The following is a 13,874-nucleotide window of genomic DNA, read 5'->3' as shown; positions in this document are numbered from 1 at the left end:
CTCTCGGGCCGCTCCAGCTGGATGTGGCATTGACGTACGTCCTGCCAGTTCAGCGTGTGTGTGTGTGTCCCAGGGGTCGCATCTCCTGGGGACACGTGTGTCTCCCTCGTCTGGTCTGATGTCAGCGGTGAGGTTTCAGGGCAGGGGACGGACACCTGCACTGGGCACCCGCTCCCTATCTGCGTCAGCGGGTGTTTGCCCGTGCTGGTGACCCTCGGTGCGCTGGGGGTGGGCAGCGGAGGTGGGGTATAAGGCCAACTGAGCCGGGCGCATCTGCGAGCGTCCAGGGCCGCGTTCATCACCGGGATCATGGGAAGCGGCCAGCTTTGCCTGCTCTGCCTGGCCAGTGCCAGCCTTGTCCTGCCAGGCACCGCGGAACCACCCGAGAGCCTGCCTGGGCCAAGCCGGGAGGAGACGGAGCTGGTAAGGGGCTGGGGGAGCCATGCTTGGGGGGGGATAGGCGGCTCAGGGGCCTTGGGGCGCTCTTGCACCTGCTCCCCTGGTTTGGGGGCTGGTTGTGGCCACACTGGGGCACGCCTGGAGCTGTGGTTTTCCGTCACTGCTGCCCTGGGTTGGGGGCTCGGGGAGGTTCTTGCAGCAGCTCCCCCAGGGGCACCACCACGTCCAGCAGCACGTGGGAATTTGCGGATTTTTCCTGGATTTTTCCCTCCCCATCCCGCCCCAAGGAGCTGCTCCAGCTCAGGTGTGGTGCAGGGGGATCCTGCGCCAGCTGGGAGTGGGTGGTGGGTGCCAGGGAGGGGACATGGGGCTGCACCTGGGGGGTGGGCTGCGCTCCAAGCTCCCCCCGATCCTGCCACAGCCCCGATTCCCCCCAGCCAGGCGCGGGCAGTCCGGAGCAGTGGGTGTACTCCAGGGTGCAACCCGTGGGCGTGGGTGCTGCTCGTGGATGGGACAGGATCCGGCATGCCGGGGGTCTTGGAGAGACAGATCCAGATCCCTTTGACATCCTGGGGGTCTTGGGGTGACAGATCTGGATCCCCTGGGCATGCCAGGGGTCTTGGGGTGACACGGGTCTGTCTGCGGCAGGTCAAGGTGCTGCAGGAGGTGCTGGAGAAGCTGGGGAGCAGGGAGCTGCCGGCGCTGGAGAAGAGGCTGAGCTGGGTGCCCTTGGTACAGCCAGGCTGGGGGGTGGTGGGCACCTAACCCTGGGTGCTCAGGGAGGGGAGGTGGTCCAAACCCCGTGGCCAGCACCAGGGCGTAGGTACTGGTTGCAGATGGTCCGGTTTTGGGGGTCCAGCTGACGGTTGTTGTCCTGCAGTGTGAGCCTGGGGAGCCCTGCGCAGTGCGGAGGGGGGCTCGCATCGGGAAGCTCTGCAGCTGCCCCCGTGGCACCGCATGCAACTTGTTCATCCTCAAGTGCTCCTAAGGGACACCACCACCACCTACCGCCATGCCACTGGCTCAGCCTGCACCCCACGCAGCGCGGGGGCAGCTGTGGGCCCCCAGCCCCACCTCCACCCTGGGACACCGATGGAGGTGCCCACACAGCGCCCTTGGGTGCCCTGGCCCTGGCCCGGGGGGGCTGCGGGTATCCTGCTCCGTGGCCGCATTAAACCACCTGGATTTGCGCCTGCTGCCTGCTTTTTTGGGGTGCCAGTGCTCCTCTGCCGCTGGCGCTGGGCTGGGCGTAGGCCCTGGGGTGCCAGGTAGGGGTGGGCCCCGTCCTACTGTGGGTCTGTGGGTGGGGTATGCTTCTCGAGTGGGCCAGGGGGCGAGAGCTGGCCTGGGGGCTTTTGCGGTCCCGGTGCCAGAGGCCGAGTGTGGGGAGGCGGTTTGGGCACGGAGGCCAAGGGCAGGGGGATGAGAGCGGCCTAGGCGGCTCAGCCTCGTCCTGCACTGCACAGACCAGACCTGGCGCTGCATCACGCTGCATCACGCTGCATCACGCCGCACGGCCCCTGCGCTGCACCGCCCGTGCAGGACACGGCATAACACCGCACGGCCTGGCCCCCGCACCGTGCGCCCAGCACTGCACTGCACTGCACTGCACTGCACTGCATCGCGCTGCGTCGCCCCGTGTCGCACAGCCCCAGCTCCGCACTGCACAGCTCTATCCCCACACTGCCCTGCAACGCCCACCCTCCGGCTCCGCACCAGCCTGCGCACCCACCGCACCGCACCGCACCGCGCCCCGCCCGCAGCCTGACCCCACTCACCCGGCCCCACCCTGCCATTGCCTCTTTAAGACTTCCCCGCCCGCCGCCTCTCCCCTCCCGCCCGTTTCCCCCGCCGCCGTTTCTCATTGGTCGGCGGTGACATCAGTGGGCGGGACTTGACGGCAGTGACGCAGCGGGGGCGTGGCCCTACACGGCGGGCGGGGGGCGCCGAAGATGGCGGCGGCGGCGGCGGCGGGGCCCGTGGGGGCTGCGGAGGGCGTGGGCCGGGCGGTGGCGGCTCCGGCTCCGGCTCCGGCTGCTCTGGTTCCTCCTCCCGGCCCCGTCGCGGGGCTCTGCCGCTACTCGCTGCTGGCCATCGTGGGCGGCGGCTGCCACCGGCCCGGCCTCCTCGCCGCCGCGCTGCAGCAACTGGAGCGAGGTGAGCCCCCGACTCCCGGGGCGGCGGAGGCCGCGGTGGGCCCGGGCCCTCTTCCCGCGCACCATGCGGTGGGCTCTGCCCCGCTCCTGTACCGCGCCCCGCCAGGTCCCCGGGGTCTTCCCCCACCTCCTCCCCGGGCCCTTCTGGTCTGACCTCTCCTGCCCCGGGTCTCCAGGATCTGGAACCCCGAGTTCTGCTCCCTCCCCAGACCCTCCAGGAGCTGCCCTATCTCGTGCCCCTCAATTGCAGGCTCTGCCCCCCTCCGCGATCCTCAGGATCTGCTCCCTGTCCTGCCCCAGACCCCCAGCATCTGGCCCTCAGAGTCCCCAGGCCCTTCAGGATTTGCCCCTCGGGTGCGCCCCCCCCTCCCCGCTCCCAGCCCTTGGGAGTCTGCCCCCTCTCCCCCTGAGGTTTGTCCCCAGGCCCTAGGGCTGTGGGTGGACCCCTGTGGCCTGTCCCCTCTTGGTGTCACCATCTAGGAGCTGGCCGCATGCAGCCGTGGGGGGCTGGATGCTGGGCTGGAGGAGAAGGGGCTGTGCTGTGGGGACCCCCTGATCCCACCTCCTGCTCCTGGCCCTCCCTGAGCTGTGGCTGGAGCTGGTGGGGGTAAGGTACTTTGAGCCGTGGTGTCGGAGCACCCCTGTGATGGAGCAGGTCCCCCTGTGTGGGGGCACACGTGTTGCCAGGGCTGCCCTGTGCCCCAGTAGCAAAAAAAACCAGCCCCAACCCTCGCCTGGCACCTTCTGCAAAATTTGTGCAACCCCCCCCGCATCTGCCCAGTGCCGAGGCCTGGCTGCCTTACGCCATCGCCCGCCGGTTTGCCGGGCTGTTAGTGAGGAGCGGTTGCGGCCACGCTGATTGCCCACTGCAGCTGGTAGCCCCCCATGAATCCCCCCCCGGGTGGGATCCTGAAAGGATTTTGAGGCTGCGCTTTTGGGTTCCTGACCCTGCTCTGGGAACTGGGAGGACCCACACCCAGCACCGCACATGGTGAATCCTCCAGCACCGTTAATTCTTTTAATTACCACCTTTGAAGCCGTGCCTGGCAAGGTGCGCCCGTTGCCTCGGGGGCCGGGGTTTTAGGTTGGCAGAGCCAGTGCTGTGAGTCACCACGCAAAGTGCTCGCCCACTGGGCAACCAGTCAGTGTGTCGGCCTTGTGCTGGGACCTGGCTGGGCTTGGGAACCCAAGCCAGCAGGCTGGCATCGCTGTGTCTTAGGGCGTGGTAGGAGAGGGAACGACCCCCAACGTGCCACTTCTTGCATAAACTGCATGGGTGCTGTGGTGTGAAGAGGGAGCTCTCCATGGGGCATGGTGCCAGTGGGTGTTGAGCCTCCCCCCCATATTTCTGTCCCACCCACCCCACCGCTGAAGGAATCCGATCTTGGGACATCGACCTCTCTTCCTGCAACCTGGATGAGCAGCTGAAGCTCTTCGTGTCCCGTCACTCGGCCACTTTCTCCAGCATTGTGAAAGGTAAAAAATGGGACCCTCCCAGTGGAAACGCCCCCCCCCCCGCCCCAATCCAGCTGGGGGGGGGCAGTGGGGAGGAGGACAGTCCTTGGTGGCCGGAGGGATGTCAGACTTGGAGAGGGTGGGCAGCGACTTGCTGACAGAGGTGGGGGCGGCCCCCCAGCTGCGCCCCCCCCAGCTGCTGCACAAACAGGCTTTGTTTTGTGGCTGCCCACCCCCCCACACCCCACCCCCCAATCCCCGTGATCCCCCATGTGAGAAACCACTTCCTTTGCCTGTCCTGGGGCGGGATGCGATTTCCCACGGGAGAAGAGAAGATGGAGCTGGGAATGCTGGGATCGCTCCAGTGCCTCTTCCCCCTTGTCACGCTGGTGGGGAGGGCCACCCTAGCAGTCCCTAGCAGTGGGAGGGCCATGGCAGGTGGTGGGGTCTCCAGTGGCTGCCTCTGTGGGTGGGTGCAGCCCCGAGACCCTCCTGGGAGCACCTAGGGCTTGCTGCAGTGCTGAGGGGGAACAGGAGGGGCTCCCCCAGCCTGTCCCCCCAACCCGTCTTTCCTCCCCTCCCTGCAGCAGGAAGGACACGGGAAGCGTGTCCTTCGGCTCAGTGGGTCTGCTGTCCCCCCGCGGTGTCTGGGAGCGGGACAGTAGCTGTCCCTCTTCTGTGAGGGAAGTGGGCAGCCCTGCCACCGTGTCCCCCCTCTCCCATCCCATCCCCACGGGTCAAGGCCAAACTAGGGGCCAGCTCCATTGTTTTGGGGAGGGCGGGTGTCAGCCCTCGCTCCCCGCAGGTCAGCGGACCCTCCACCACCGGGGAGATGTGCTGGAGACCCTGGTGTTGCTCAACCCTTCTGACAAGTCCCTGTGCGACGAGGTGAGCCGGGGAGCGGGGGAGGCGATGGGTGTGGCCGTGGCCCCTTCGGAGTCCCTGGCGGGGTAGTGCCGTGAGCTGGAGCCCAGTGCCGTCCTCACGTCCCCTCTGTCCTCATGTCCTCTCTGTCGTCAGCTGCGAAACCTCATCACGGATGTGTCACAGCACAAGCTGCTGGTGTTTGCGGGGCCCTGTGTGGAGGAGACAGGGGAGCTGATGCTGCAGACGGGCTGCTTCTCCCTGCGAGACTTCATCCAAATTTTCACGGACAAGGAGGTGCGGTGCCAGGAAGGGGAGCTTGGCTGGGGGACCCCGGAGGAGGAGCTGCCTGCTCCCCTCCGGCTCCCAGAGCTGGCTGCTGGTGCACGGTGGGGCCGTGGGCCAGCGCTGATGAAGCGACTGTCTGCTCACGTTCTCCGGCATCTTGGTGGGGAGCAGGAGGCTGGTCCAGCTGTCTGCTCCTCAGGCATCTGCGCAGCCTCTCCCACCAGCATGTCGCTCCCACTGCAGGGCTGGGGAAGGGGCAGCAGGGCTGGGGGTGGGGGAGGCAGGGGTGATCGGCTGCATCCTGGCCCCGAGCTGCAGCTGGGGGTGAGTATGAACTGGGGACCAGCCCCACCAGGCATCATGCTGGTGGCCAGCACCGGGTATGGGGAGTGAGGTGGGGCTACGGGAGCCCCCAGGGAAGGGATGCTTGCCAAGGGAGAGGGGGCTGAGGCAGGGCACCCCCATCTCTGGCCCTGAGTGCCCCTTCCTGCCTGAAGCCCTGGATGTCCCTGTTCCCTCGCAGGTAGGGGAGATCCTGAGCTCCACGGACCCCTCGGCCAAGGCGAGGCTGACCATCAGCTGCCCCGACTTTGGGGAGTGGAGGGACTCGGGCCTGGATCATCACAACCTCCAGGACTTCATCGAGCTGCACTACAACCCGGGCTGCATCCTGCCAGAGATGGAGGGGCTGGAGGAGTTCATGGAGTACCTCTCGGAGTCGCTGGAGCCCCAGTCCCCTTTTGATCTCCTTGAGCCTCCCACCATGGTCGGCTTCCTCAAGCTCTCCAAGCCCTGCTGCTACATCTTCCCGGGTGGGAGAGGGGACTCAGCTTTCTTTGCCGTCAATGGCTTCAATGTCCTGGTGAATGGAGGCTCCAATCCCAAGTCATCCTTCTGGAAGCTGGTCCGACACCTGGACCGCATCGACTCCATCCTGGTGACGCATGTGGGGACGGACAGCCTGCCCGGCATCAACAGCTTGTTGCAGAGGAAGCTGGCTGAGCTGGAGGAGGATCCGTCCCAGGGCTCACAGGGCAATGGAGACTGGGCGAAAAACCTCATCTCCCCGGAGCTGGGCGTCATCTTCCTCAACGCCTCTGAGAAGCTGAAGGACATCGAGGGTAACTCCCGGGTGCTGAAGAGCTGTGATGAGGCTGCCCTAACCCTGCACTACCTGGAGAAGCTGGGCATCCATCCCAACCCTCTGGCCCGGGACAGCGGACCCCGTGCGGAGCCCACCGTCCTCTTCCAGAAGATGGGAGTGGGCCGGTTGGACATGTACATCCTGAACCCCGTGAAGGGCAGCAAGGAGCTGGAATTTCTCCTGCAGCAATGGTCAGGCAACAGCTACCCTAAGGAGCAGGACTTGCCCCTGCAGTGCCTGACCTCCATCTGCGCCCTGCTCATCTGGCACCCCATCAACCCCTCTGAGAAGATCATCCGGGTCCTCTTCCCCGGCTGCACCCCCCAGAGCCATATCCTGGAGGGGCTGGAGAAGGTGAAGCATCTGGAGTTCCTCAAGCACCCCGTGGTCACCAAGAATGATTTGAAGGGGCCGCTGGTGTCCCAACCTGAGAAACCACTCAAGCAGAGGAGGGATGAGAGCAAGGAAAGCCTGAAGTCGGCTTCCAAGCTCAGCTTGGTGGATGCGGGGGCACCATCATTGAAGGAGAAGGCTCCGTCAAAGGTGGAGAGGAAGGAGGTGAAGGCTGGGACAAAGGAGAAGCCAAAATCTCTGGGGGAGACGGCCAGAGCAGGGTCGGAAGAGGAGAAAGCCAAGGATGCTCGGGCCAAGCTGGACTCTTCGATGGAGAAGCTGAAAGCAGATGTGAAGCCAAAGCTGAGCAAGGAGAAAGTGGTGCCCAAGAAGGAGCTTCCTCGGAAAGAGGATAAGAAGCTGCCAAAGAAGGACGAGGGGGCTGAGGCCAAGGGGGAGGCCAAGAAGGAGGTGAAGGTGATGAAGAAGGAGTTGAAGGCTGAGGTGCTGCGGAAAGACCCAAAGGAGAGCAAGGCAGAGGCCAAGGCTCCTGCCAAGACCCTGGCCAGGAAAACACCAGTCCCAGAGACCCGCAAACCCCTGGCCAAGGCTGGCAGCATCAAGAAATCCCCTCTCAAGAAGGAGCCAGAGAAGCCCAAGGCCAAAGCCTCCCGGGAGGCAGGTGGCAGGAAGGAGCCGGGGACCTCAGACGGCTCCAAGTCCTCCTCCCCTGAGGACATGCTGCTGGAGGCTGAGCAGGGCCGGGGGACCAGCTCGCTGGGGGTCAGCAGGAGGAGGAAGAAGGAGGAATCGACAGATGAGGGCATCACCACGGCTGAGAGCGAGCTGGAGCCCTCGCCGCTGGAGAACGGAGGGGCTACGGGGCTGGGGGATTCATCCTGCCTGGAGAACGGCCTGGAGGACCCCGACAGCCCCCAGCGTTTCCGCTACCTGGAGAGCAGCCCTTTGAGAGCTGTCTGCCCCCCCTCGCCCCTGGCCAAGACCCCAAAGAGTGACCGTAGCGTCAACTTTGACCTGACACCCACCGGGATGCTTAACCATGGCCCCGAGGGCGGTGAGGATGCCTGCGGCAGCTCTGAGGAGAAAACTCTGGAGATGATGTCGCCGGCCAGCTCGGGACCAGCCAGCGCTGGACACACTCCTTTCCACCAGTCGCCGGTGGACGATGGCACGGAGGAGCTGGGCACGGGCACCAACCGGCAGCCGAACCCTTGGCTGCCGGCTGGGGGCAAAGCCTCACAGGATGGCTCCAGCTCCTCGCAGGAGAAGCAGGCAGGCTGCCTCTCCCTCAGCCCCTTCAAGGACGATGTCCCTGATGTGTCCCCCACCATCACCACCCCTTCGCTGCCAGCCGAGGTGGGCTCCCCGCACTCCACCGAGGTGGACGAGTCTCTCTCGGTTTCCTTTGAGCAGGTGCTGCCACCCGTCAGCAAGTCCCCGCCAGAGGAGGGCAGGCGGTCCCGGGGGACACCAGAGCCGGAGGCTACCAAGGGTGGGCTGTCGCTGCCGCTGCGGCCGTGCCACCACCCGCCGCAGGCTGATGGCGACGCAGTGCTGCGGCCCGGCCGCCGTTCTGACTCGCCTCACGATGTGGACCTCTGCTTGGTGTCACCTTGCGAGTTTGAGCATCCCAAATCAGAGCGGTCGCCCTCGGCTGCTGCCAGCCCTCGGGAGGTGTCAGACAGTGACCCATCGCAGGAGCTGGTGCAGCGCCGGGGCCGGCCCCGCCAGCTGGCAGGCGAGACGCCCCCCACCTCTGTCAGCGAATCGCTGCCCACCCTTTCCGACTCCGACATCCCTCCGGCTGCCGAGGACTGCCCCTCCATCCTGGCTGATGGACTGGAGTCCGACGAGGATTCGGAGCAGCCCACCCGTGGTGTGGTGAGGGCCCGTGACCCGTTGCCGGCCCCCATGAAGGACCCCTGCCCCATCCCTGCCCAGCCTGGCATCTGCATGGTGGATCCCGAGGCACTGCCAGCTGAGCAGACTCGCGCCGGGAAGAAGGAACCCTCTGGCAAGGTGAAGAGGACCCCGTCCCGCATGGGCTCGGTGCCCACCACCGCAAGGGCTGAGCCCTCCCGGCACCCCACCCTGGCTCCCAAGGCCAGGGGCCCCACCAGCTCAGCCCGTGACGTTGGGGACAAGGCCAGGCTGCCCCTCGGGGACAAGAAGGGCCCCTCTGTCAGGGACACCCGCACCACAGGGACCGCCCGCAGCGCTGGAGCCTGGCCACCGGCGGGAGCTGGCAGGGCATCACCAGCAGGTACAGGGCTGGCGGGGGGGCACTCCTGGCTCTGGTGTCCCCGTGCCGGAGCAGCTTGGAGGCACCACTGGCGCTGTGCGGTGGGTTTGGGGGCTACTGCTCACAGCTCCTGTGCTCCCATCCTGGCAGGCACACGGGCTGCGGCCCCTCCAGGCCCCCCTGTCTACGTAGACCTGGCGTACCTGCCCGGCTCCTGGAGCGCCCGGACAGTGGACGAGGAGTTTTTCCGGCGCGTTCGTTCCCTTTGCTACGTGATCAGCGGCGATGACCACCTGAAGGAGGGCATCCTGCGGTCCCTTCTTGACGCCCTGCTCACTGGCAAGCACCAGTGGGGCACCGACATCCAGGTGAGCCCTCACCCTGGATACCAGGAGTGGTGGGATCAGCCCCTTTGCGGTGCTGTGGCTGGGGGATCGCAGTGCAGTGATGCTGTGCGGTGGATGTCTCCGCAGGTGACCTTGATCCCCACCTTCGACTCGCTGGTGATGCACGAGTGGTACCAGGAGACCCACGATCGGCAGCAGGAGCTGGGTATCACTGTGCTGGGCAGCAACAGCACTGTGGCCATGCAGGATGAGACCTTCCCTGCCTGCAAAGTGGAGTTCTGAGGCAGAGAGAAGGGGCAGCGGCGTGGGTTTCGTCCCCACCCTCCTCCTCCTCCATGAGCCCCCCTTCTTCCTCCCTCCACACCTGGTGACTCGGGTCTGTGCCAGCCCCTGGTCGCTTTGGCTCGGGGGGAAGGGGGGGGGTGGTTCTGCTGGGGGGAGATGGGCTTGACCCTGTCTGTCCCATCCTCCCCCCCACCGCCACCCAGGACTGCCAGGGACTCCCTGGGGACCCCAAGACCACGGCACCCACACATGCCACACCCTCATACACCATGTGGTTCCCGCATGCCCACGCTGGAGCCATACACTCGTCGCTCTGCACCCGCCACCATCCCGGGGTGGGGTGAGGGACCAGCCAGGGATAGGGTGACCCTGCCTTTGGGGGGGCCGGGATCTGTGCCCCCCCATCCAGTGGTGGTGCAGAGCTGTTTCCCAGTGGGCAGGAAGCCCTGGCCGTGCTCTATTTAACAGGGTAAATTTTGTTGTTTGCTGTTCCTAAACCCCTTCTTGGAGAAGCCACTACTTCTCCCCCCACCCTCCCCGCCCCCCCAGTACCCACAACCCTCGGGGCATCCAGCCCACCTTCCTGGTAGGCTTTGGGGTGGGATCACTTCGGCAGCCCTGGGGTGGGGGTCCCATCCCCATGGGGCAGCGCCAGGGCCTGTGCCTGGGCTGGGGGGGCTGTGGCAGCTGCTCCTCTGGCACTAGAGCCACAGACTTTGTCCCTGGCACTGTCACCCCCCCCCCCCCAGCTCCGGGCACAGCCAAGACCGCACCGCACGGCCACCAAGAGTGATTGTGTTGTCCCCCCCCATCTTCATGTGCAGCAGCGGGGTGGGGGGGACGCATCCTCTCTGCCAGGCTGAGACCTGGGAGCTCACCGCACTGATGGCTCTTCCCTGAATGTGGAGGCTGTGGGGCCTGACCGTGCACCCTGGCTGGGGGTGGACTGGGGAAGGCAGCTTCCCACCGCATGCACACCCAAGCCCTCGAGTTGCTAGAAAGCTGTTAAGAAACCAGATGTCACGTGAAATTTTTAAGAGGTTTTGTCGGTGAAGAGCAGAGGGGGAGGCTGGGCTAGGAAGTGGGGGGGGGGGGGAGGGGAGGGCAGGATCTGTCCCCCTGCCCCATCCCCAGCTGGGGCGAACACTAACCCATTTTGTAGGAGGTTCCTTGCTGGCTCTTTTTGTAATGACTTTTTAAGGAAAAAAAAAAAAAGGAGAGGAAAAAAAAAAAAAAAACAGTGAAAACTGAACAAACTAAACCTTTTATGGTGGAAGGTTATTTATGTGCAGCCCCCCTGCCCCGTGTACCGGCCAGTGGCCCTGGGGGCTTTTACCTTGGATTGTATCGTCCTACGTGTTCGGGGAGGGGGGGGACTGAATGTTTCACCTTTAGTGCTTTATATAATTTGTTTCTTAGCTGGAAGCTGGTTTGGAGGTTGGCGAGGGGGGGGGGGGGGGGGTGTCAGTGTGACCTACCAAGCCCCTGCCCACGGATGCTGGCACACTCCCCGTCTTGCACGCTACCGTTCCCGTTTGGCAAATGTGTTGAAAATGAGCATTAAAGAGAAGATAGCTCCCGGTTGTGCTCTGCCTCCTGCCTTTGGGGGTTTGGGGGGGGGGTCCTCTGGTCCTTGTGGTGCTGGGGGGGCGGGCTGGGGGCCTCGAGAGGGGCTAGGGGGATGCATTGCCCTGGGAAGGGAGGGCAAAGACATAGCTCTTGGGGGGGTTGCAGAGGGGCAGGGGGCCTGTGGGGATCTAGAGCATCACCTTGGGGGACTGGAGAGGGGCTGGGGGAGGTACAGGGTATCACCCTGGGGGGATTGCAGAGGGGCTGGGGGGGGGGGTGGCTGCGCTGGGGGGCCGGTGCACCACCGCGGCTGAGGATAGATGTATGTGGGGTTGCCATGGCAACTGCATCACTATCCCCAGCTGCCGTGCTCTCTCCCCACACGCTTGGCATGATGAGGGGGATATCCTGGGGTTGGAGCCTCCTGGCTGCTGGGGGCTTGCACATCCTCCTGCCCCGGCTGCAGGGCTGGGCCACCCACCCTGTGCGGTCAGCCCGAGCCTGGCAGGACCAGAGAGCTGAACCACCCCCCAAACCTCCCCTGCCCCAAAATCTGTCCCCAAAATCTCTCCGTCCCCAAACCTTCTCTGTCCTCCAGTGCTGGGGCCAGGGCAGGGTCTTGGGGAGGGGGCTCCAGGGGCGCTGCCAGGGGAGGGTTTGTTCGCCCAGTCGTGACTCCAGCTGCTCCGCCACCAGGCCCCCAGCCCTGGCGCCGTGGGACAAGGCTTTTTGCTGGCACGGTGAACGGGTCCCAGGTCGGTTTCGGGCTGCGTGAGGGTCCTGCAGCCATGGGGAGGGGGGTGGCAGGGCCTTCTCCAGCATCAGTGACACCGCAGGGTCATGGAGGTGCCCACGATGGCGGCAGCAGTGCCAGCAGCAGCCTGGGCCCCCACAGACCCCTCGGTGCCCAGCAGCAGGGGCTGCTGCGGTGGCACTGGATGGCTCAGCCGCCTGGTACTGTCCTGTCCCATCCAGTATCGACGGGACGAACGGGAGCGTGACAGAAACCTTGGCACGATGCCTCGGCCCAGCTCCGCCACCAGCGGCCATGGCACCGTGGGCCAGTGTGGGGCCGGGTCCCCATCCCAGGGGAGGGGGGAATGTTTGTGGTTGAATCCTAAGGGAAACCCACCCCCCATCACCCCAGCCCCTGGGTCCCCACCCTCGCGCGGTCTCGGGTGCCCGGCCATGCCTGCTCCCCGCACTGCCGTGTCACAGCTGGAGCTGGGGCATGAGTTCAGCGGAGAGCGAGGCACCGGGTGGCACCAGCGGGGGGGGGCCGGGGGGGGGGCCTGCATTGGGGGTGCGGTTGCAGCCGTCGAGGCTGGGGTACGGGGGGCTTCGTGGCAAGGGGGTGCAGGGTTGCAGCACCGGGGGTGTGGGAGGCGCGGAGGGTGAGGGATCAGCCCCGAGGCTGGTGGGAGCCCCCGGGGCCGGAGTGCCGACGCGGGCGGTTTCAGATCCACTCCGCATCGCTTGCCCCCCCCCCCCCCCGCCGCTTCCCCCGTGAGGGGCGGCGGCCGCTTTAAAAATGCAAATTACCCCCCCTCCCCGCGCGCGGCGCGGCAGCTGCTCGCGCAATGAGAAACGGCGGCCCGCTGGCTGCGGTAACCGCTGCCGGGCTCGGCGACCAATGGCGAAGCGGCCCCCCGGGAGGGGGGCGTGGCCTGCACCTCCCCGGCCCTCGGCGCGGTCCCGGCCCGGAGCGCCGGGCGGCGGGAGCGGAGCGGAGCGGAGCGGAGCGGGGCGGGGAGGCGAGGCGAGGCGAGGCGAGGCGAGGCGAGGCGGCCCCGCAGGTGAGTGCGGGCCTGGCTCCTGCAGCCGCCCGGTCCCACCCCCGCCCCTCACAGGGAGCAGCCCCCAGTGTCCCCCGTACCGGAGCAAGGGTGCAGCCCCCGGCCCCGCCGCTCCCACTCGGTGCGTGGGCGCAGTCCCCCCCCCCCCCCGCCCTCCCCCTCGCATCCCCCTCGAATCCCCCTCCTCCCTGGGGCCGGGGTGCAGCCCCGCGCCCCGCCTCGGCCTGAACCACCGCTCTGCATCGGAGCCCCCCGTGCTTCCCCCCCCCCCCCAATCAAAGCCCCCTCGTGCACGCGTGCAGCCCCCCCTCCCCAAAAACGCCGCTCCTAGGGCTCTAGGGCTGCTTCCCCGCCCGCCCACCCCCTCCCCCCCGCTGCAGGTGTGGGGCTCGGCGCTTTGCCTCCTTTTTTTTTTTTTTTTTTTTTTTTTTTGCGGGGGCAGCATCTGCACCTCTGTGCGCGCGCCGACCTCCCCCCATCCACTGCGGTGACTCCCCTCGCAACGGCCCCGCTGCCCGAGGGGGAACAGCCCCCTCCGCCCCCCCCCGACCCCCCCGCGCAACCCCTGGACGGGTGCAGCCCCGACCCCAGCCTCCTCGCCCCGCACCCCTCGGGGGGCCACTCGGTGTCCCCCCCCTCCACGCTGGTGAAGGTCACCGCTGCGGGTGGCCAGGGCTGCCCGGTTTGGGGGTTGCGGGAAGGGAGGGGGGGGGGGGTTCCCGGAGGGGGCCCTGCCCGCAGCCTTGCGGGGTGCTGTGTCCTCACCCGCACCCCCCCTGTCCTGCTCGGGGATTCGGTGGCCGCTGCCACCTCCGGGGACTTTGGCCCGCGGCGATGAGGCGGCGGGTTCTGGGCGTCTGCGGCCACTCGTGACTGGCGGCGAGTCGGGGTCCGGGCAGGCCCTGAGCCCCCATAGTCCCCCCCCCCCCCAGCCCCACTTTCCCCGCCAGCCTGGCTGGGGGAGGCCACGCTGAG

At 66.6% G+C, this 13,874-nt stretch overlaps 2 protein-coding genes across 2 annotated transcripts; both read left to right on the top strand.

Moving 5' to 3' along the window:
* Nucleotides 1-309: 309 nt before the first annotated feature.
* Nucleotides 310-1,387, top strand: LOC147597531 (cocaine- and amphetamine-regulated transcript protein-like). The gene is made up of 3 exons (XM_086767680.1): nucleotides 310-423; nucleotides 1,048-1,131; nucleotides 1,280-1,387. Exons 1-3 carry the CDS (start codon nucleotides 310-312, stop codon nucleotides 1,385-1,387), a joined length of 306 nt encoding a protein of 101 aa, XP_086623806.1.
* A 964-nt stretch (nucleotides 1,388-2,351) lies between these two features.
* On the top strand, nucleotides 2,352-11,114 carry MAP1S (microtubule associated protein 1S). Its single transcript, XM_086767280.1, has 7 exons — nucleotides 2,352-2,556; nucleotides 3,930-4,031; nucleotides 4,816-4,898; nucleotides 5,031-5,171; nucleotides 5,686-8,923; nucleotides 9,053-9,270; nucleotides 9,376-11,114. Exons 1-7 carry the CDS (start codon nucleotides 2,352-2,354, stop codon nucleotides 9,529-9,531), a joined length of 4,143 nt encoding a protein of 1,380 aa, XP_086623406.1. The 3' UTR covers nucleotides 9,532-11,114.
* Nucleotides 11,115-13,874: the final 2,760 nt, after the last annotated feature.

The sequence above is a fragment of the Chlamydotis macqueenii genome, chromosome 26 (genome assembly GCF_036417535.1).
Source record: "Chlamydotis macqueenii isolate bChlMac1 chromosome 26, bChlMac1.mat, whole genome shotgun sequence".
NCBI classification, from domain to species: Eukaryota; Metazoa; Chordata; class Aves; order Otidiformes; family Otididae; genus Chlamydotis; species Chlamydotis macqueenii.
This window is presented reverse-complemented; position numbering and strand designations above follow the sequence as displayed.